This window comes from Quercus suber, unplaced genomic scaffold (assembly GCF_002906115.3).
Source record: "Quercus suber isolate HL8 unplaced genomic scaffold, Cork oak 2.0 scaffold_435, whole genome shotgun sequence".
NCBI classification, from domain to species: Eukaryota; Viridiplantae; Streptophyta; class Magnoliopsida; order Fagales; family Fagaceae; genus Quercus; species Quercus suber.
Window position 1 is genome coordinate 72,574 of NW_027069886.1, and position 21,660 is coordinate 94,233.

The window sequence follows — 21,660 nt, forward strand, 5'->3', positions numbered from 1 at the left end:
TTTTTTTTTTTTTTTTTTTTTTTTTTTTTTTTTTTTTTTTTTTTTTTTTTTTTTTTTTTTTTTTTTTTTTTTTTTTTTTTTTTTTTTTTTTTTTTTTTTTTTTTTTTTTTTTTGAGAATAATGTTTTACATAGTAAACTGAATAATGATGTGCCATATTTTTAAGTGTAATGAAGATTTTTTATTTAAAAAAAATTACAAAACCTATTTTTACATGTTGGAAACCCATGATCTAATATCTCACCCGTTTCATAACGGGCCATTCTAAATTAAATCTTCAAATCCCTAATATGTGAGAGAGAGAGAGAGAGAGAGAGAGAGAGAGAGAGATGAACGATAATCATGATTATTATATGGTACTTCAATATTTTTTGGGTGGGATCTAGTAAGCCACAATTCTAAATTGTACATGCATGTGGAATTCCCCTTCTTTTAAAATGATAAAACCCAATGCCAATAATGTACATCTCACTTTCGTTTTATTGTCATTTAAGTCAAAACCTCACAACTTCCTCAAAAAAAAAAAAAAAAAAGGAAAGTCAAAAAACTCACAAGAGGTGGACCATAACAATAAAAGCCATAATTCCTACTAACCAAAGGCAAAATAAGTTATACAAAATATATAAACATGAGAGTTTTTTGGTGGTTAATTGATAGAGTAACATAATTTTATAAATGTCACACTTTACATTAAATGTTTTTTTTTTTCAAAATTTTTAAAAGCACTCTTACATTTAGTTAATTAGACTTTTAATATGACTTTTGAGGAAAAAAAATATTGCTTTATTATAAGATCATTGATATATAAACATGAGAGTTGAAACGTGGAAAATTGACTGAGGATTTTTCTCTTCTTTTTCTTCTTTTTATTTTTTTGGATTATTCAAAAATTTGGAGAGGAAAACTTGATCTATGAATATCTGCGACAGATACAAGGCTCTTGGTGATTGTTGGCTTCTCCTACAATAGTGAAAATAGATGAAAAGACATGGCACCAACCAGATAAAATTTTTAGCGTCTTTAGTCCGCAAGGGAATGATAACAATGCCAGATATAGTAATATGTAATTCACCATTGTCTAAGCAAAATCAGCAAAGGAATCTAATATTTCTCTCTCTTCTCCCTTAGTTTTTCCCGCTATATTTTTCCATCTTTCCATCTTACAAGAGGAACATCCATTTCTCCAAATGGGATGGCTGCACTCCCTCTTCTCTCCATTGAAAAAGTTGTGGTTGCGCTTGCACACAGCTAAAAGGAAAAGTAATTTCCTCTCTCAACCTCTGCATTATGGGCTTAAGCTTTTTATGTCATGTTACAAGCAATTTCATTTTCATTTTTTGGTTTTTTCATTCATTTTGCTTCTAAAACACCTTATTAATTACATGCATTGTTACATTATGAAATCATTTTTTCCCTCCATGTTATTGGTCATGATCAGTGAACTAAGTTTTAAGTTGTTATCATTGTTAGTTAATGGATGAGCCCTTTATATATCCCTCTCAGACAGCATGTATAACTATAATGTCATGGAGTTTGGAGTAAGAAAGGAGCTCTGAAAAGAGACATTGTCTTGAAGACCAAGCAATAAGCTCCCTTTGTGCCTTAATTTGGTTCCAATCACGCATATTTATCTAATTTCTGTCCTGTTCTTCAGGCAAAGGGATACACAATTTGTACGAGGATGTGAAGTCTTGCCCCTAACAAAGATGTGCACATCCTTTGGTCGATACTGGTGGAGTCCCCAGCACTCTCCATTCCATCTGAAAATTGAAGGATTGTAATCCAACAAATAGCAATGGGGGAAGTAAGAGCTTTGTGGGTAATTACTCTACCCTATACCTACTTATCATATTTGTCACAACTTCGGTCTCTCTCCCTCGATCTTCATTGAAGGGTTTGTTAGCTTTAAATTTTGAGGTGACTTACTTTGTCTTTTTTTTTTAATTGGCAGTTAGGCTAGCTCTTTTCCAATGTTGTAATAAGACATCTTTGAGGATGATAAATAACTAATGGGAGCTCAGGGCAGCCTGAACATCTGTTAGGGTTGGTACATGTTTGCAAATCCTATTGCCAAAACATATTAAATTTAGAGTTAATGAAATTATGTTAGTGTCGAGTTGGGTTAAAAGATGCTCAAAGAAGACAATGTTATAATATGTTTAATTGACAAATTAATAACATTTTTCTCATATCCTTTACACCATTATGAATTTTTGAGTATGTAAATTTCTTTAAGTGAGAAGCAGACATCAAGGCTTCAAAACAAACATAAATTTGACCCAATTTAGATTTGAATGAGTAGATATGACCACCTAAAGTTAGTACAACTGTAGTGTATAATTTTTTCTTTTCATTACTTCTCTTAGACGTATTATGGTCTAAGTGACCCAAACCAATTGTAGTCCATGTAATTGTAGAACAAGTATATTAACTGTAGGTAATCTCTGGTTAGTCTAGGATTAGTTATATATTCTCTAGTATATAAACCCTAACCCTAAATTGTTTATGTTAACAACAAATGCTTAATATAATATGTAACCATTAAGGGCTTTCTCACTATGGACGTAGGTCATTAGGCCGAACCATGTAAACCTTTGTGTATGCTCTCTCTTTTATGATTCCGCTCATCATTCAATTATCACACACAATCACATAATAACTTTCACAACTTCAATAGTCGTACCTTGCGGAAAAAATTGGCCTTTGCCCTTTTTAAAAAAACAATCCAGCATTTTGCCCTCTTTCTTAAACTAATTAGGGAGAAAACCGATTTTCTCAAAATCGAGTTAAGTCCTATAACAGCGTTTTTAAGGAGCCTATAGTGACGTTTTAAGGACCTATAGTGGCGTTTTGTAACTCGATCTCCATGAAGTCGAGTTATAGGTAAAAAAAAAAGAAAAAAATTTGCATGTAACTCAACTTCATGGAAATCGAGTTATAAAACGCCACTATAGGTCCTTAAAACGTCACTATAGGTCCTTAAAACGTCACTATAGGCTCCTTAACAATGCCACTATAAGGCTTCAGAATTTTCTTTTTTTTTATAACTCGATTTTAAGAAAATTGAGTTTCAAAAGAGGGGTATTTCCCTAATTAGTTTGGGAAAGGGGGCAAAATGCTGGATTTTTTTTTTTTTTGAAAGGGGCATTTACCCATTTTCTCCCGTACCTTGCATAATGGCAACACTCGTACTATACTGAAATGGTTCATTAGTGGAGATTTTCCCATAGGTGCCCTCAAGAGTTTGCTTGAGTACACTTGTTAGAAACTCGCTCGAGCAAAGTTGCAACAAACATAAATTATTATGTCTTAAGTCCCATTATAACCATAATAGATGGTGACTAAAACAAGGGAAATATCTTATGAACAAGCCTATATAAGAAGAAATTTTGATCAAGAAGGGGGGCATGAGAGAACGCCGAGCTTGGAAAATTGGCTGTTGTGTTGTGCAAGTGGGAGAGAAGCGTTCATAAAGAAAAAAGAAAAAAAGAAAAAAAGAAGAAAAAAAAGAAGAAGCAAGTCTCATAGAATAAGGATTTTTTTTTTATAGTTATTTTTAGCCCTATTTGTTAAAATAGTATAGTTTGCTACATAAATATATATATATATATATAAAATTTCCAATGGAAGTTTTTTTTGGGTGAACTACAAATTTGGCCCCTAATGTTTACCATATTGTTTAATTTAGTCTCTAACGCTTCAAATGAATCAATTTGCGTCCTTGAAGTATATTCTTTTATTACTCCGTCAGTGATAATATCTAGATTTGGATTGTATTGTGATTGAAGATGCTTTAGTGAGTTTAATGTAGTAGTTCAATTTTAGTCTTTAGATAGCTAAGTTTTTCAAATTTGAAATCATATTTGTTATTGAAGTGAAAAAAAAAAGTGAATTGTTTTTGTTAATTTTTAATTTAGAAAAATAGTTTTTTAGTTAGCTCATGTGGCAGCCCACATGGCATATAGGTGGCATTAAAATTAATATTATAATACCATTGTTAGTATTTTCCATCCAACACTTAACTGCAGACTATTTTTACTCAAATATCAAAATGTTATGGGCTATATTGACACATTTAAAACATTAAGGGCCACATTGAAATATGGTGTAAACGTTAGGGACTAAATATGTAATTTACCTTTTTTAATTTATTGAAAATGAACTTATTTTATTGTGTTTGGTTGCAACATTAAAAATGATGGTAAAAATAATTTACATTCGGCTCACACAAACAGATCGTTTGAGATGAGGGAAAGGAAATGAATGAAAATGAATAAAAAATAATAATTTTAAAATATTCATTCTTTTCCCTTGTTTAGAAGTTTTATAGAGGGAATGAAAAATACATTATTTTGTATGAGAGTTTAAGTGGGAGAGAATGAAATGGATAGGAGGGAACGCTCATTCTTTTCTATTTGATTAAAACCTCAAAGTTTTAATTTCCAAAAAATTGGGAGGAATCGGAGGGAATAAAATTAGATTTAAAAAATAAAAATATTTTTTTTGGGGTGGGCTTAGGAGTTTATTACTGGCCTCAGCAATCCCTCTTCCCCTTCTTACAACTACTTCGTAAAGAATAAAATCTATTGAACGTTGTTTTCTTTCTTAAATTTAGAATTTTCTGTATGATTCGCCATTAGAAATATTCCATTTCAGCAATTTTTATTGAGAAAAAGAAAAAAAAAAAAGAAGTACAACTGAAAATAACACCATAATTCGCATATACGAACATAAACTTTAAATATGATTATTCTAGAAAGAAGAAAACAACATCTAAATTCACATATAAAAGTATGATTAACTCTCCAAAATACGCCATTCTACTACTCTTCAGGTGCAAGATAAAGGGTTGTAATCTTCATCTGTCTCTTAGTAAAGAACAGGGTCCTCTTAACTTTTTGCAATACCTTGCATACAACACAAAAAAAATAAAATAAATAAGAATATATACTACAAATTACTTATATTGTTACTACTTTTAAGCAAGTTTATATAACATCATAGCACAATTTAATCCAGAGAGAATTTTGTCAAACTCACCTAAGACTAAGAGCACCCCTCAAATGCATTCATTTCTTCTGTCTAGGTCTTTGATTATTAGGCCTTCTCTTCTTGTTATTTCGTTCTCCTTCAACGATCCTTACTAGCCATTGAGGTTTTCCTATCTTAAACACAACGTATCCCATAACTAATCCAAACAAGAATCCACATCCATAGCCAATTAACACAGCCTTCCAACCAAATCCTCTTGCAAAAGATGAATTGTTGTCTTCTTGGAATATTGATGCTAGTAGTGGGGGCATCAGCTTATTAGTGCTACATTTAATTGACAATGGAAATCCACACAATCCTAGGTTTCCATCATAGGAGTTGTTTTCAAATGTAGCAAATTGTTTGCCTTGAGGTATGGGTCCAATAAGTTGGTTTTGTGAAAGATTTAACATGGCCAAAAATGTTAGATCTGTTAGTTGCAAAGGAATTTCTCCAATGAGGCTATTTGAAGAAAGGTCTAAGGATTCAAGTGCTGACAATTTTGCCAATGACGATGGGATATGGCCAGTTAGGCTATTATGGGAAAGGTTGAGCAGTCGAAGGATTGTAAGCCTTCCAAGTACTTCTGGAATCACTCCTTGGAATTTGTTGCTTGATAAATCAATTGTTGTGAAGATGGTTAGGATTCTTTGTAGTTTAATTTCCAACCCTTTCACTTTCACTACCACAGAATCTTGATATTGACTACTTTCACCCATATAATGCGGTTCAAGTCTGCTATCATCATTAATCATCATGGCATTGAAATTTTCAAAATAATTTCTTGGTAAAAGACCTGTAAACTCATTGTGAGACAAGTCTAGAATTCTTAGCTTAAAGAAAAACACCCCACTAGTGTTATGATTTCCTATAGGTCCATGGAATTTGTTGGATTTCAAGACAAGAACCTGCAGATTGGTGAGAGCTTCAAACCAATAAGGAAATAAATCATTGATCCTGTTGTTTCCGAGGTCAAGAACTTCCAAATTTGTACAGTTGATAAAAGATTTTGGTAATAGCCCTTTTAAATTATTGTCATTGAAGACAATAGTTCTCAATTTATTACCCTTTGCAAATGTATCAGGTATGGTGCCCTGGAAATTATTCATTCCCAAATTCATCACCCTAAGGTAATAACTAAAGTTACCTAAACATTGTGGAATCTTGCCTTTCAAACTATTATTAGAGATATCCAAAATTTCAAGAAAACTTACATTGCAAATCATATATGGGATCTCCCCAGTCAGTCTATTGTCATTCAGTTGAATTGACTTTAGATATGTGACTTCCGAAATCTCTGTGGGTAATTCCCCAGATAAACGATTGTGTCCTGCAAGTAAGAATACAAGAGACTTGGCGTTTTTGATATCGGATGTAATTGGGCCTTCGATATCATTGAATGAGATATCAATTACAGCCACGTTTGGTAATCCCCAGATTCCAATTGGAATGTTACCTGACAAGCGATTGTGTCCTGCAAATAACGCTTCAAGAGACTTGGCGTTTTTGATATCGGATGTAATTGGGCCTTCGATATCATTGAATGGGATATCAATTACAGCCACGTTCGGTAATCCCCAGATTCCAATTGGAATGTTACCTGACAAGCGATTGTGTCCTGCAAATAACGCTTCAAGAGACTTGGCGTTTTTGATATCGGATGTAATTGGGCCTTCGATATCATTGAATGAGATATCAATTAAAACCACGTTCGGTAATCCCCAGATTCCAATTGGAATGTTACCTGACAAGCGATTGTGTCCTGCAAATAACTTTTCAAGAGACTTGGCATTTTTGATATCGGATGTGATTGGGCCTTCGATATCATTGGATGAGATATCAATTATAGCCATGTTCGGTAATCCCCAGATTCCAATTGGAATGTTACCTGACAAGCGATTGTGTCCTGCAAATAACGCTTCAAGAGACTTGGCGTTTTTGATATCGGATGTAATTGGGCCTTCGATATCATTGAATGGGATATCAATTACAGCCACGTTCGGTAATCCCCAGATTCCAATTGGAATGTTACCTGACAAGCGATTGTGTCCTGCAAATAACGCTTCAAGAGACTTGGCAGATATCAATTACAGCCACGTTCGGTAATCCCCAGATTCCAATTGGAATGTTACCTGACAAGCGATTGTGTCCTGCAAATAACGCTTCAAGAGACTTGGCGTTTTTGATATCGGATGTAATTGGGCCTTCGATATCATTGAATGAGATATCAATTAAAACCACGTTCGGTAATCCCCAGATTCCAATTGGAATGTTACCTGACAAGCGATTGTGTCCTGCAAATAACTTTTCAAGAGACTTGGCATTTTTGATATCGGATGTGATTGGGCCTTCGATATCATTGGATGAGATATCAATTATAGCCATGTTCGGTAATCCCCAGATTCCAATTGGAATGTTACCTGACAAGCGATTGTGTCCTGCAAATAACGCTTCAAGAGACTTGGCGTTTTTGATATCGGATGTAATTGGGCCTTCGATATCATTGGATGAGATATCAATTACAGCCACGTTCGGTAATCCCCAGATTCCAATTGGAATGTTACCTGACAAGCGATTGTGTCCTGCAAATAACGCTTCAAGAGACTTGGCATTTTTGATATCGGATGTGATTGGGCCTTCGATATCATTGAATGAGATATCAATTAAAACCACGTTCGGTAATCCCCAGATTCCAATTGGAATGTTACCTGATAAGCGATTGTGTCCTGCAAATAACATTTCAAGAGACTTGGCGTTTTTGATATCGGATGTAATTGGGCCTTGGATATCATTCAATGAGATATCAATTACGGTCACGTTCGGCAATCCCCAGATTCCAATTGGAATGTTACCTGAGAGCGAGTTATTATTAACTCTAAAATGGCGTAAAGTGGAACAATTGGCATAGCTTGCTGGAATTTCACCAGTAAGATCGTTTTGCAACATTGAAAGCCCCCTCAAAGTACCTTGCTTGCACATATCTGGTGGAATTGGACCGGTAAAGAAATTCTCGGAGATGTCGATGAAACCAGTTTTAGCCCAGGAGAGAAGGTTATGAGGCAGCGGACCGGTAAAGCTGTTTCTATACAGAGAAAGGTTCACAAGCTTCGTGAACTTGCCGAACTCAGCCGGTACCTGGCCAGATAGCTCGTTTTCAACAAGTTGCAGAGAAACGAGGTTATTCAAGAACCTCAACTCAGATAGATTGCCTTCAACATAGTTCCTCGAAAAATCAAACATTTCAAGCTTTGTGAGGTTTCTTAGACCAATAGGAAGTTTTCCTGTGAATGAATTGTTGTGGAGCACAAGCTGCCACAGGTTGACTAGGTTCCCAATCTCAACTGGGATTTCCCCCGTCATGTTATTGTCGGCAAGCTCCAAGTTGATTAGCTCTTTAAGGTTTCCAATCTCTGCTGGAATTGTACCTTGGATGCCGCATTTTGATAGGTGAAGCCAAGTCAAGTTAGTAAGCAGCAACACCTCGTTTGGAAATGGAGAAGGATTAAAAGGATTGTCTCCGAGGCTCAGCCAAACAAGACCGGTCATGTTTTGGAGTGATTTCCACGGGAAAGTCCCGGAAAATCTGCTCAAATTCAGATGTAGATACCGTAATTGGCTTAGAGAGGATATTTCTGGAACCGACCATCCTGTGAACAAATTGTTGCCCAAATCCAAGTATTGCAGTTTGACACAATTTTTCAAGTCGTCCATAATTGGACCGTGCAAGTAGTTGAACCCGAATGAGAGCTTTTCTAGTGATTGGAGCTGGCATATGGAATCAAGAGGAAGAACCCCGGTTAAATTTTGGTATGAAAGTTCGATTTCTGTAATGGAATCGTCGGAATTGCAAGAGATTCCAGTGAAGTTGCATATGGAATTTCCGGATTCCCAAGAACTGAAGACATTGGTGTTTGATGTTTGAAGGGCAGATTTTAGTTTCATGAGAATTTGAAGGTCATTGGATTGGATTCCAGAGGCCAGGTGGAGGATGCAAAAAAGGAGAATGAAAGGGTAGATAGGCGGACACGACATGTCCTATGGTGGACTGAATGGCTTAAACTTTTATCGGTATTATCTATTATGATCTTATTTAGAGAATAATGAATTTAAGGCTAAAGATAGTGCCATTTAATTTATAGCAGAATGGTGGGAAGTCACGCTATTTCATCTGAAAGTAGAAAGTCAATTCGTGACATAAACATTGTGACTGTTCAAGTTTTATTTAGTATGGCAGTGACTTGAGAACTGGGATATGCCGTAGCTTTTTAATCTTTGTCATCCAGTGACGACTCCAGGAATTTTGTTTAGGGGGGTCATTAAAAAATTTTATTAAAAAAAGAACTTGAATATATCGAGTTATCAATAAAAAAAATTAATATATGAAGTTTTACAATTTTCTTCTATAAATTTTCAAATTTTTAATTATTATATGATAGTTTATTATGAGTATCTATTGCCAATGTGGGTAGCTATGAACCTATGACTATTTTATTTTGTTAAGTTTATCTAACATTTTTATTTTTATGCAATTGTTATTATCTATTTGTTATTTTTTTTTTATAAAAATATTTTAAACTAAATGACAAAGCTAAACTCATTAGCTTTGTATTAATTATTGACACACATAACCACACTCATTTATACATAAAATTATACACTACGTGTTTACTTAACCAATCAAATGCTTGGACAAACACTAACTTTACAATTTTTTTTCTTAAATTTTACTAACTTTATAACAAAAAGTTATTATAACATGATAACAATACACACACATATAACAAACCATTTCTATTTCCTAATTATTAAATTAAATTATATTTATATTGTACACACAAACATCTACACCCATCATAATTCACACAAATAACACTATAATAAAAAGTAATGCACACAATCAATATTAGACACACTCACACACATAATATAAATTTATAAAAAAGAGTGACACAATTCACAAACACTTACTTTTTATTCTTAGAGTTTGAAATACTTGTAATAAAGATGTGCAAAATTTAATTCATCCTTAGTGTGTTGATCACTCTACAAGTATAAGTACTTGTGAGATGTGAAATACAAGGGCCGGGTTCAAGTCTCCAAAAAAGAGTTTCACATACATGTAGGGCCATGTAATTACGAAGATTTGATTCTAAGAAAAAAGAAAAGATTACGGAGACTTGAATCTGTAACTTGCTGCTTTTAGACAAGTTGTAGATTTATTTTCTTTGAATAAGTGGAAAAGGACAATCGAGTTACCAAGACTTAACACAAGTTACTTGCATTTTACCCTTATTCCTTTAACAAAAGAATCAATTAAGGGTCTCAGAATAAGCAAATCCACCATGTGGTTAATAGTGTAACTTGCATCTTTTCTGGGAAAATAACAGACAAAAGACTTGACTCTAATAGGGTAACATGCTAATGATGTTATAAAATCCACTATGAATTATATTTTTAGCGAATTTGCTGTTACTTGTTTGTTTACATTTTAAACCAGTAATAAATAAAATGTAACAAAAAAACTGTCAATAAAATATCACCCAAAAAAAAAAAAATCATTATAGCCGGTCTAAAAAACCCCGACTCTAACTCTAGATCTTGAGAAATTTTGGTAAATTTAACTGAATTTATTTTTGTGTAATGGGAAAAAGGTTTTACTTAATGTTATTATTTTAACATATCTTATACATTCTACATAACCTTCTCATATAGCAGTTTACAACATTATCCGCACATTGTGCAGGTCCTTGACTAGCTTATATAATTACTATAGATATTATGTATGTTTACACAATTTCACATGATTTGATGTTGATAAATTTTTAGCTTAATTGGCTAAAATGTGATATATATATATATATATATTGTACAAGCACATATACAAGTTCTCTTAGAGCATTAATATTGGGGTGTAAAATCCTCCAAATTGCTATTTTACATTCTTAGAGGTCCAAAACATGCTTTATCTAGTTGTTATTGCTAAAACTTTCTAGCAATTATGAGCAGTAAGTTTGTACTTTGTATATATACAAGCTACTGTAGCATGGTTGTAAAACAAAAATATTTTATTTTATTTGGTTTGTTTTAAAGGATGAGATAAAAAAGGGATGGAAGAGAGAGAAAGAGTGGGGAGGAAGAGAGAGAAATAAATAAATAAATGAATTGAGTTACAAAATAAGAATTGAAATGTTAGTTTAATTGCAAAATGGGGGACAAAAATTGTGATGAGGGGCCTCGTGACTATGAAGACAACACTGTAACTTGCTTTAGGAAAAGTTAGGGGGGAAACTCTTTAACATAAAATATTAAAGAAATTAGGTAGTTTGTGGGAAAGAAACAGCTCCTTTGAAAAAATGCATGAGAAAGAGCGTGGTTGTTGAAGACTAAAACAGGGAAACAGTAGTCCCATCATTGTGAGAATGGACCATGCAATTTACCAAGTCTCGATTCAACTAACTTGCATTTTAAGTCACTTCACTCTTTTTTTTTTTGCTAAATAAAAGAGGTTCCCAATGCGAACTCATCAATCCTATATCATATGACAATAAAGATAATATTACGTCTACTCTTAGGGTCTTGATAGAGCTATTATTATGGCCAGGTACAACACATTTATTGAAGCGATTGCATCTCTACCTAATGTTGTAACTTGCATCTCTATCTAAATTTTTAATGGAGACTTAACTTCTAATGGTGACTTGCATCTCTACCTAAATTTTTAATAGAGACTTGACTTCTAATGGTGTAACTTGCATCTCTACCTTATTTTTTTGGGAAGAAAATTGCACAAAAAGTTTTTGGCGATTGATAACTAGTAACTCGTGTCTAAAACTCTAAATTAAGTAGTCCCCTTCAGTTTCAGTCATGAAATTCACGTGGACAGTATAAAAAAAAAAATTAAAAAAAAATCATTAAGGAAACTTAAATGTTTGTTAAAACTGCAAAAATCTATTGGATGCATGATGCAGTGAATTAAAGGAGGCATGTTTTTCCATTTCATTAAAATTTATATGTTTTCTTTTTTGAGAATCTGGTAAGTAAATATTTTTATGTTTTCATTAACTAAGAAAATGCTAAATACCCACCACTAAGTATATGTTGTGTACTTTACGTATATATTATTATATATGTGTGTGTGTTGTGTAATTTTGACTNTGACACTTATAATTCACAAACACTTACTTTTTACTCTTAGAGTTTGAAATACTTGTAATAAAGATGTGCAAAATTTAATTCAGAGTGTGCAAAAATATTTTTAAAAATAAATTAAAGTATTAAACTAACAAAAAAAATATTTTTATATATATAATTTTTTTTTAAAATATCACCCAAAAAAAAAAAAATCATTATAGCTGGTCTAAAAAACCCCGACTCTAACTCTAGATCTTGAGAAATTTTGGTAAATTTAACTGAATTTATTTTTGTGTAATGGGAAAAATGTGTTACTTAATGTTATTATTTTAACATATCTTATACATTCTACATAACCTTCTCATATAGCAGTTTACAACATTATCCGCACATTGTGCAGGTCCTTGACTAGCTTATATAATTACTATAGATATTATGTATGTTTACACAATTTCACATGATTTGATGTTGATAAATTTTTAGCTTAATTGGCTAAAATGTGATATATATATATATATATATTGTACAAGCACATATACAAGTTCTCTTAGAGCATTAATATTGGGGTGTAAAATCCTCCAAATTGCTATTTTACATTCTTAGAGGTCCAAAACATGCTTTATCTAGTTGTTATTGCTAAAACTTTCTAGCAATTATGAGCAGTAAGTTTGTACTTTGTATATATACAAGCTACTGTAGCATGGTTGTAAAACAAAAATATTTTATTTTATTTGGTTTGTTTTAAAGGATGAGATAAAAAAGGGATGGAAGAGAGAGAAAGAGTGGGGAGGAAGAGAGAGAAATAAATAAATAAATGAATTGAGTTACAAAATAAGAATTGAAATGTTAGTTTAATTGCAAAATGGGGGACAAAAATTGTGATGAGGGGCCTCGTGACTATGAAGACAACACTGTAACTTGCTTTAGGAAAAGTTAGGGGGGAAACTCTTTAACATAAAATATTAAAGAAATTAGGTAGTTTGTGGGAAAGAAACAGCTCCTTTGAAAAAATGCATGAGAAAGAGCGTGGTTGTTGAAGACTAAAACAGGGAAACAGTAGTCCCATCATTGTGAGAATGGACCATGCAATTTACCAAGTCTCGATTCAACTAACTTGCATTTTAAGTCACTTCACTCTTTTTTTTTTTGCTAAATAAAAGAGGTTCCCAATGCGAACTCATCAATCCTATATCATATGACAATAAAGATAATATTACGTCTACTCTTAGGGTCTTGATAGAGCTATTATTATGGCCAGGTACAACACATTTATTGAAGCGATTGCATCTCTACCTAATGTTGTAACTTGCATCTCTACCTAAATTTTTAATGGAGACTTAACTTCTAATGGTGACTTGCATCTCTACCTAAATTTTTAATAGAGACTTGACTTCTAATGATGTAACTTGCATCTCTACCTTATTTTTTTGGGAAGAAAATTGCACAAAAAGTTTTTGGCGATTGATAACTAGTAACTCGTGTCTAAAACTCTAAATTAAGTAGTCCCCTTCAGTTTCAGTCATGAAATTCACGTGGACAGTATAAAAAAAAAAATTAAAAAAAAATCATTAAGGAAACTTAAATGTTTGTTAAAACTGCAAAAATCTATTGGATGCATGATGCAGTGAATTAAAGGAGGCATGTTTTTCCATTTCATTAAAATTTATATGTTTTCTTTTTTGAGAATCTGGTAAGTAAATATTTTTATGTTTTCATTAACTAAGAAAATGCTAAATACCCACCACTAAGTATATGTTGTGTACTTTACGTATATATTATTATATATGTGTGTGTGTTGTGTAATTTTGACTTGCTATGAGAAACAAGATTTTTTCAATCCATGCATTGTTTTAGAAGGTAAAAAAGGGTTAAAATGATAGTTAAGTAGTAATGAGTAAATGACATTCTTTGAAGTGTCTTATGCCTGTGATTTGAATCTTACTTACCTATCTTAAAACAATGAATTAAAAGAAAAGAAAAAAGAGAACTAATGTAATTTATGTGGATGAGAGAAATTACTCTAATATATATTAACCCAATATATGAGATAGACACAAGACAACAACCAAACATCAAGAAATATTCACAAGTGTGCAAGGCTCCACTAAAGTTTAATAATTATTCTCTTAAAAAAACTCAATAACAAATTAAAATTACATTGATTATTCTCAAAAAAACATAAATTAAAAGTTTAGCATTGGCTAATCTTCAATATCAACAAAAATTAAAAGTTTAGCATTTGCCAAATATCCAATGTCAAGCCACATCACAAAAATGAAAAATAAATTTCTTAGAAAATCAAAACGGTTAGAAATAAATCACTAAACACTAGTGTGAAGTGTCCAACATTTAGTAATGCAAGCTCAAAAAAAAGAAAAAAAAATTATTAATGCAAATTGTAATACTCTTCTTACACTATGAAGATTTGGTTAAGAGTGAATTCTCATTAACTTGGAAAATAATGATTACACAGATGTTTATATACAGGCAAAGAGAGGCCAAAATGGGCAAATGTCCTTTTTGTGCAAACAAAGTGGCGTTTTGCCCCATTTCCCAAACTAATTAGGGAAATACCCATCTTTTGTAACTTGATTTTCTAAAAATCGAGTTTAAAAAAAAAAAAAATTCTAGAGCCCTATAGTGATGTTTTAAGAAGCCTATAGTGACATTTTAAGGACCTATAGTGGCGTTTTGGAACTCGAGTTATAGGCAATTTTTATTATTATAATTTTTGCCTATAACTCGAGAGTTCATGGAGCTCGAGTTCCAAAACACCATTGTAGGTTTTTAAAACGTCACTATAGGGCTTAATTCGATTTTGAGAAAATCAAGTTTCAAAAGAGGGTCATTTTCCTAATTAATTTGAGAAAATAGGCAAAATGCTGCTTTGTTTGCGTGAAAAGGGCATTTGCCCATTTTCTCCGGCAATGAGAGGTAAAAACTAACAGATAAGCATAACTAACTTCTAATTAACTAAATGCACTGTACAACTAATCACACACATGCTGCTCACGTTTTCACTACCCAAAGTTAAACTACATGTAGCTTTTATCAAAACTGCTTAAGCTACTTGTCGTCTGGCCTTCATTTCTGATATAGCTTCTTCTTTTTGTTTCTTTGATTTCTGATATACACAAACCACCTCAACGATAAACCTACTACTCCGCAAAATCTAAAATAGAGAAATAAGGTGTGAGCTCCCCAACTATATATTGATGTTAAAAAATCCACTATGAATTTTATTTTAAGCGAATTTGCTGTTACTTATTTGTTTAAGGGATGAGGCTGCTTTAATATCACAAGATTAATTCCCCTTTCGGGACTTAAGTATCGAAGCCATTGCACTTGTATCATATAACTACAACTACGAGCATTCTCCATTTGAGTGGTTGTTCAATATGATCAATTGCTTCAGCAGGTACAAGGTTTCTATAGGAACTAGAGAACACGGACAAAAATGCCTTATGCCCTTTTCGGGAAAGTTATATAATATTATGTCCCATTTCCCAAACTAATTAGGGAAATGCCTCTCTTTTAAAACTCGATTTTTGATAAATAGTGGCATTTTTAAAGAGCCTATAGTGACGTTTTAAGGACTTATAGTGATGTTTTTTTAACTCGACTTCAATGAAATTGAGTTATAGGCAATGAAATTGACCTATAGTGGCGTTTTTTTTACCTATAACTTGATTTCATTGAAGTTGAGTTAAAAAACGTCACTATAGGCTCCTTAAAACGTCACTATAGGGCCTAAGATTTTTTTTTTTAAAAACTCGATTTATCAAAAATCGAGTTTTAAAAGATGGGCATTTCCCTAATTAGTTTGGGAAGGGGGGCATAACGCTATATAATTTGCCCGAAAAGGGTAAAAGCCCATTTTTTCCTAGAGAACACCTTAATTACTAAAACATATTTTCCCAAAATTTCTATAGATACTCGCTTATTCACATATAATTTTGTTCCGATTGGCAAGTGAAAGTGAATTGGATTAATCACAACATTTTACCTTAAGCTGCTTAGCATGTTGTGAAAAAGTGCTAACATGGGTTATATTTTCCCATATTGAGAGCAGGTCGTAATTGTAATGAATGGTTGAGATTGAGAGTTGAAAAAAGCAACTTTCAATCTCAATTATTAAATAAAAAAATATTTAAAAAAAGTAAAATGTTAAAATTAAAAAGTTGAAAATGTAAAAATTTTTGTGAAGAAATTAAATGAGGTTAATTGCATGATGCAATTGCATATCTCAATCCATATTTTCCTTTCACTCACTTTTCATGTGGCATCAAATGTTGGGGCACGTGGAAAATGTACTTAAAAGATTAATACCCAATAGCTAACACATGCCCTCAGAATTCCTGTCTGTCATCTTACACATTGTCTTCTTTTTGTTATGAATCTTATGATTATTGCTTACACCAATGTGTCACAAGAGCTTTAGCAATGAAAGGTAATGCCTAGTCGACTCATAAGCTTATGTAAGGGCCAACAAGTACTAGCTATCTGGTAACCTATCATTCAAGTGCATCTTGTAGCTCTCAAAGATAGGACATTTCTCATGCATTAAAAAGAAAAAAGAAAAAAAACCGTGGGAAGGTTGGTATTGCCAAATCTCTCTAATAGCCCGTTTGGATCCACGTTATTGCGCGTCTGCGTTTCACAATTCATGTTTCCCCTTTTTTTTTTTTTGCAGCCGTAGTTGTGGACTTTTCTCCCGTGAACAGTGCACTGGTGTACTGTTCATGAGACCCACAAACTTCACTTTTCAGCAACTTTTTCATTAAAAATAGGTCCCACTACACTATTCACACATTTTAAAATTATTTTGTTACAGTGTTTTCAGTTTTCAGTTTTTAGCAAAAATAAGTTGTATCCAAATGGACCCTAAGTAGCTTTTGATCCTTTGGACGTAAATCATGCTATGCAACAAACCAATGATGGCCTTTTTTAGAGCATTAGCATTTGGGGATGCAAAAAAAAAAAAAAAAAACCTATTTTGCATCTTCAAACATTACTTTATTTATTTTACCAATTTTACAACAGCCTTTTTTAGAGCATTAGCATTTGGGGATAAAAAAAAAAAAAAAAAAAACCTATTTTGCATCTTCAAACATTACTTTATTTATTTTACCAATTTTACAACTCACTCTACATTCCAATTTTTATTTTTACATACAACCCAATAAAATAATATAAAGTATTATTCTCTCTCTTTTTTCTCCCACTCACTTTTTTGCTTCATACACAATCACAAGATTAAACTAATATATTTTTTTTTACAACCTATATGCAACCTTACTATTCATTGGTTGCAAATTTTTTTTAAGTTTACAAACTTGGATGGAATGGGTTTTAGGTAGTTTGGGATGTAAAATAGCAATTGGGGGGGGTGTAAACACCCCCCAATGCTAGTGCTCTAAGCTTGAAAATGTACAATGCTGCTTTATATGATGTCGTTAGTGTCGGTGATCCATGAATTTGAAATTCAGAACTCACTTTGAGAAAAAAAAATTAGTGATGATAATAAAAAGAAGGGTAAAATATAGTTAACAGCCTTGAGGTTCGAATTAATGCCAGTAAGGTTTAAGACTTTTTAAAATTGACCAACTTGTCCTTAATGATGTGAGAAAGATGAGAAAAGTGAGTAACAATAGACAGACCAAGTTGGGTTTAAGGACCAAATTGGTTAGTTTTAAAAAGTCTTGAATTTGGTTAGTATTACCCTAAATCTTAGGATTGTTAATTGTATTTTATCCTAAAAAGAAATCAAGAAATGAACTTTTAGAAGGTATATAAATGATAAAAGAAGAGTAGAATTTTAGAAGGTAAAATCTTGGAGTTGATGTAACACCCTTAACTAAAAAGAGAAAGAGAGAGAACCAAAAAAAAAAAAGAAAAGTAAAAAAGAAAAGGTGCTAGAGAGAGAGTGAGTGAGATAGAGAAGATGCTTCTATCATTGTTCTCTACCAACCAAGTAGAAACTAATATATTCAAAATGAAGAGAGGTATCATTGTTCTCATTCATGCCTCCTCTTCGACCATCCCGAACTATGTGATGCAATATGCTCCTATTCCAAGTAAAATTCTTGAGGGGATTGACAGGGTTAATAGGAATTTCCTTTGGGGTACAACGGATCATGCTAAGAAGATGCACTGGGTTAATTGGGCTGAAGTGACTAAACCAAAGGAGGCAGGCGGTTTGGGGTTGCAATCTACAAAAGGTAGGAGCACGACACTTTTGGGCAAGCTCAATTGGAGGTTTCATACAAAGAAGAATGCCCTTTGGGTCAAGGTTCTCAAGTTCAAGTACTACACTAGACAAAGAATCAATTCTAGGAATGAAGCAAAACTCCCTATATCTCCGGTTTGGAAAGGGATGAAAAGAGGCGAGGAAGTCTTTAATAAAGGGGCTAAATGGATGCCAGACCATGAAAGCTGTCTAAATTTTTGGTCTGATTGTTGGTCTAACTCTGGTCCCATTAGGTCTCATATCCAAGGCCTGCTCCCGCAAGAATCTATTAATTTACAAGTCAAAGATGTTCTCTCTCCATCTGGATGGGACTAGTCTAATATCCCTTTTGAGCTTCCCCCCGAAGTTAAAGCGGATATTTAAGCTGTCCCCATTCCTTTGGTGGCTAGGTGCAGTGACAAATTGGCTTGGAAGTTTTCTCCTAAGGGGGATTTTGATTTGAGAAGTGCCTATCGCCTTGCTACTAACTCTTCGAGCAATGATTCCTTCTCTGGTTCTTGGATTTGGAAGCTGCCTTCCCTGCCTAGAATCCAAATTTTTATCTGGAAGTGCATGAAGCAAAGCATAGATGTTAAGGAATGCTTAGCCAATAGAGGGATTCCGCTAGATACCACCTGTCCGCTGTGTCACCTAGAGGCTAAATCTATCATGCATGCACTTCGAGATTGCAACTTGGTGAAACCCATATGGTTCCAATTGGGTACTCATTGTTTATACCCCTCCTTCTTCTACCAGGACATCAGAGAATGGTTAACTGCAAATTGTAGACTCAAATCATCCCAAAATGTTGTGGGCATCCCTTGGAATGTTCTCTTTTCTTTTATTATCTGGTTGGTTTGGAAGCAGCGAAACCAATCTGTCTTTATAAACAGAGGGGCAAATTCGAACCTAGGCAAGTCTATTGCTTTGCAAGCCTCAGAATTTTTCTTGTGTGCTTCCTAACCAAGACGTCACAATTGGATGGTGACTAAACACATAAGATGGGAGAAACCAGAGTAGGGGTGGGTGAAACTCAATACTGATGGGTCTTGGAATGCAACATTGGGTTCGGCAGTAGGAGGAGGTTTGATCAGAGATAGCTAGGGTAATTGGGTGATTGGTTTTGCCAGAAAATTGGGGAGTGCCAACAGCTTCACTGCTGAAGTTTGGGCTCTCCATGATGGCTTGATGCTTTGTCTTCAACGGAATCTTCCTGCTGTTATTGTTGAGATTGATGCAAAGGCATTGGTGGATGCTTTAAACAATCCTTCCCATAGAAACTCAGTGATCTCCCCTATTTTTGATGACTGCAAAAATCTGATTTTGCAAATTCCACAAGTTCGTATAAATCATGTCTATTGCGAGGCGAATAAATGCGCGAATTGGCTAGCTAACTCCGGCCATTCTCAAGCTCTAGATTTTATTTTACATTCTACTCATCTTCTAAGCTTGATTCCCTCTATTGAGGCTGATTGTCATGGTGTTTGGTGTAATAGGCTTTGCCTTGAGTTTTTCGTTTTTGCTAGTTAATATTAATTCCAGTTTACCAAAAAAAAAAAAAAAAAAAAATAATACTACCATTGTTCTATCCGCCAAAATATGGACTGATAGGCCACAATCTGAATGACCTCTTGTGATTAAACTAATTAATTAATTAGCCAAGTTATTAATTAATCAATTAATCATGCAATTGCGTGGAAGCACAAACAAATCACCAAAAACTAAATATTCAGCGAAAATTAAATAACACATTGATTTGTTTACAAATGGGGAAAACCCTTACGGCAAAAACCCCACCGGATGATTTTCAAGTCACCACTCCCGAAACTCCACTATTATCAAACCAAGTGGTTACAAGTAAAGGAATCCCAAGTACCTTACCAACCTACAGTTGAACTCTTACCCAATACCCAATTGGGTTTGATCTGTAGCGACAGTTCCCACCTTTGATGCACGGCTCCCAAGTACATGACTAACCAATGCGCGGATCCCAGTACGCGACTTCTAAACACCAACTAAGGAGGAGAGGTTGGCTGTAAAGTTCTTTAGTTCATCCTATACGATGAAGATCAGGAAGATGCTTGGTCACAAAATCCTTTGGTGCAAATACACAGCAACTTCTTCAGAGAAGATAAACTAGGTCAAGAACTTCGTCTTTTGATCACAATTTGCTTAAACAGAGATTGCTCAATACTTTTGCAACTTGTGTACAATTTGACATCTCTAAAGACAATCCTTTTATATGTTTAGGTTAGAAGAAAAGAAGGCCCAAAAGCATATTCACGGATCCCAAGAAAATCAGATCAGAAAATCTGAATTTATAATTCTCGACAGATAGCAGGTGTCGAGGTAGTTATCAAGCAGATGTCGAGCTTTAACGAAATTGCACTTCAGCTTGCTTTTTTCTTGGACAAACTTGATGACTTCAACACTTGACCTTGAAACCTTGTTTCTTGAAGTATTAAAAACACCTAGAACTACCCAATTACAAGTAGAGTGCGTTTTGTCAAAGGATTAGCCAATTTACATAAATAAGTGACATATGTTCTTAATAAGTGACATATATTCTTAACAAGTGAAAACACATATGTCCTAACAATCTCCCCCTTTGGCAATTTGTGACAAAACCACAACAAACAAATGAACATATGAGAGAAGTCATAAATCACTCAACTCATATTCACTTGTTGAATACAATAAAATCTATCCTAACACAAACTCTTGAAAAACTTTGCAAAAAGAGAGTTTATGGCAAGTAGACTTTGACAACCTGTATTTTGATAGGCCAACATCTGAATGACCTCTTGTGATATAACACAATTAATTAATTAGCAAGTTATTAATTAATCAATTAATCATGCAATTGCGTGGAAGCACAAACAAATCACCAAAACTAAATATCAGGAAATTAAATAATTATGATTTGTTTACAATGGGAAAAACCCTTACGGCAAAAACCCCACCGGGTGATTTTCAAGTCACCACTCCGAAACTCACTATTATCAAACAAGGGTTACAAGTAAAGGAATCCCAAGTACCTTACCAACCTACAGTTGAACCCTTACCCAATACCCAATTGGGTTTGATCTGTAGCGACAGTTCCCACCTTTGATGCACGGCTCCCAAGTACTGACTAACCAATGGCGGATCCCAGTACGCGACTTCTAAACACCAACTAAGGAGGAGAGGTTGGTCTGAAAGTTCTTAGTTCATCCTTACGATAAAGATAGGAAGATGCTTGGTCACAAACCCTTTGGTGCAAATACACAG

General features: G+C 33.7%; 2 protein-coding genes and 1 long non-coding RNA gene across 3 annotated transcripts; 1 reads left to right on the forward strand and 2 right to left on the reverse strand.

Moving 5' to 3' along the window:
• Nucleotides 1-1,101: 1,101 nt before the first annotated feature.
• LOC136062643 (uncharacterized) lies at nt 1,102-2,197 on the forward strand. The gene is made up of 2 exons (XR_010624372.1): nt 1,102-1,259; nt 1,654-2,197. It is a non-coding gene; the product is annotated as an uncharacterized LOC136062643 (long non-coding RNA).
• Nucleotides 2,198-4,699: 2,502 nt separating this feature from the next.
• LOC112024749 (receptor-like protein 9DC3) lies at nt 4,700-7,102 on the reverse strand. Its single transcript, XM_024057380.2, has 2 exons — nt 5,040-7,102; nt 4,700-4,906 (listed from the first exon to the last, which is right to left on the reverse strand). Exon 1 carries the CDS (start codon nt 6,881-6,883, stop codon nt 5,069-5,071), a length of 1,815 nt encoding a protein of 604 aa, XP_023913148.2. The 5' UTR covers nt 6,884-7,102; the 3' UTR covers nt 4,700-4,906; nt 5,040-5,068.
• Nucleotides 7,103-7,106: 4 nt separating this feature from the next.
• LOC136062631 (receptor-like protein kinase 7) lies at nt 7,107-9,130 on the reverse strand (the record flags this gene model as incomplete). The annotated part of the gene is made up of 1 exon (XM_065761928.1): nt 7,107-9,130. A coding segment is annotated over exon 1 (1,956 nt), but the record flags the coding sequence as incomplete, so codon positions are not given.
• Between the last annotated feature and the right edge of the window lie 12,530 nt (nt 9,131-21,660).

Bases quoted from the DNA above. Each gene is read 5' to 3' on its own strand.
- LOC112024749 (XM_024057380.2), bottom strand. From the start codon at position 6,883: ATGGCTATAATTGATATCTCATCCAATGATATCGAAGGCCCAATCACA.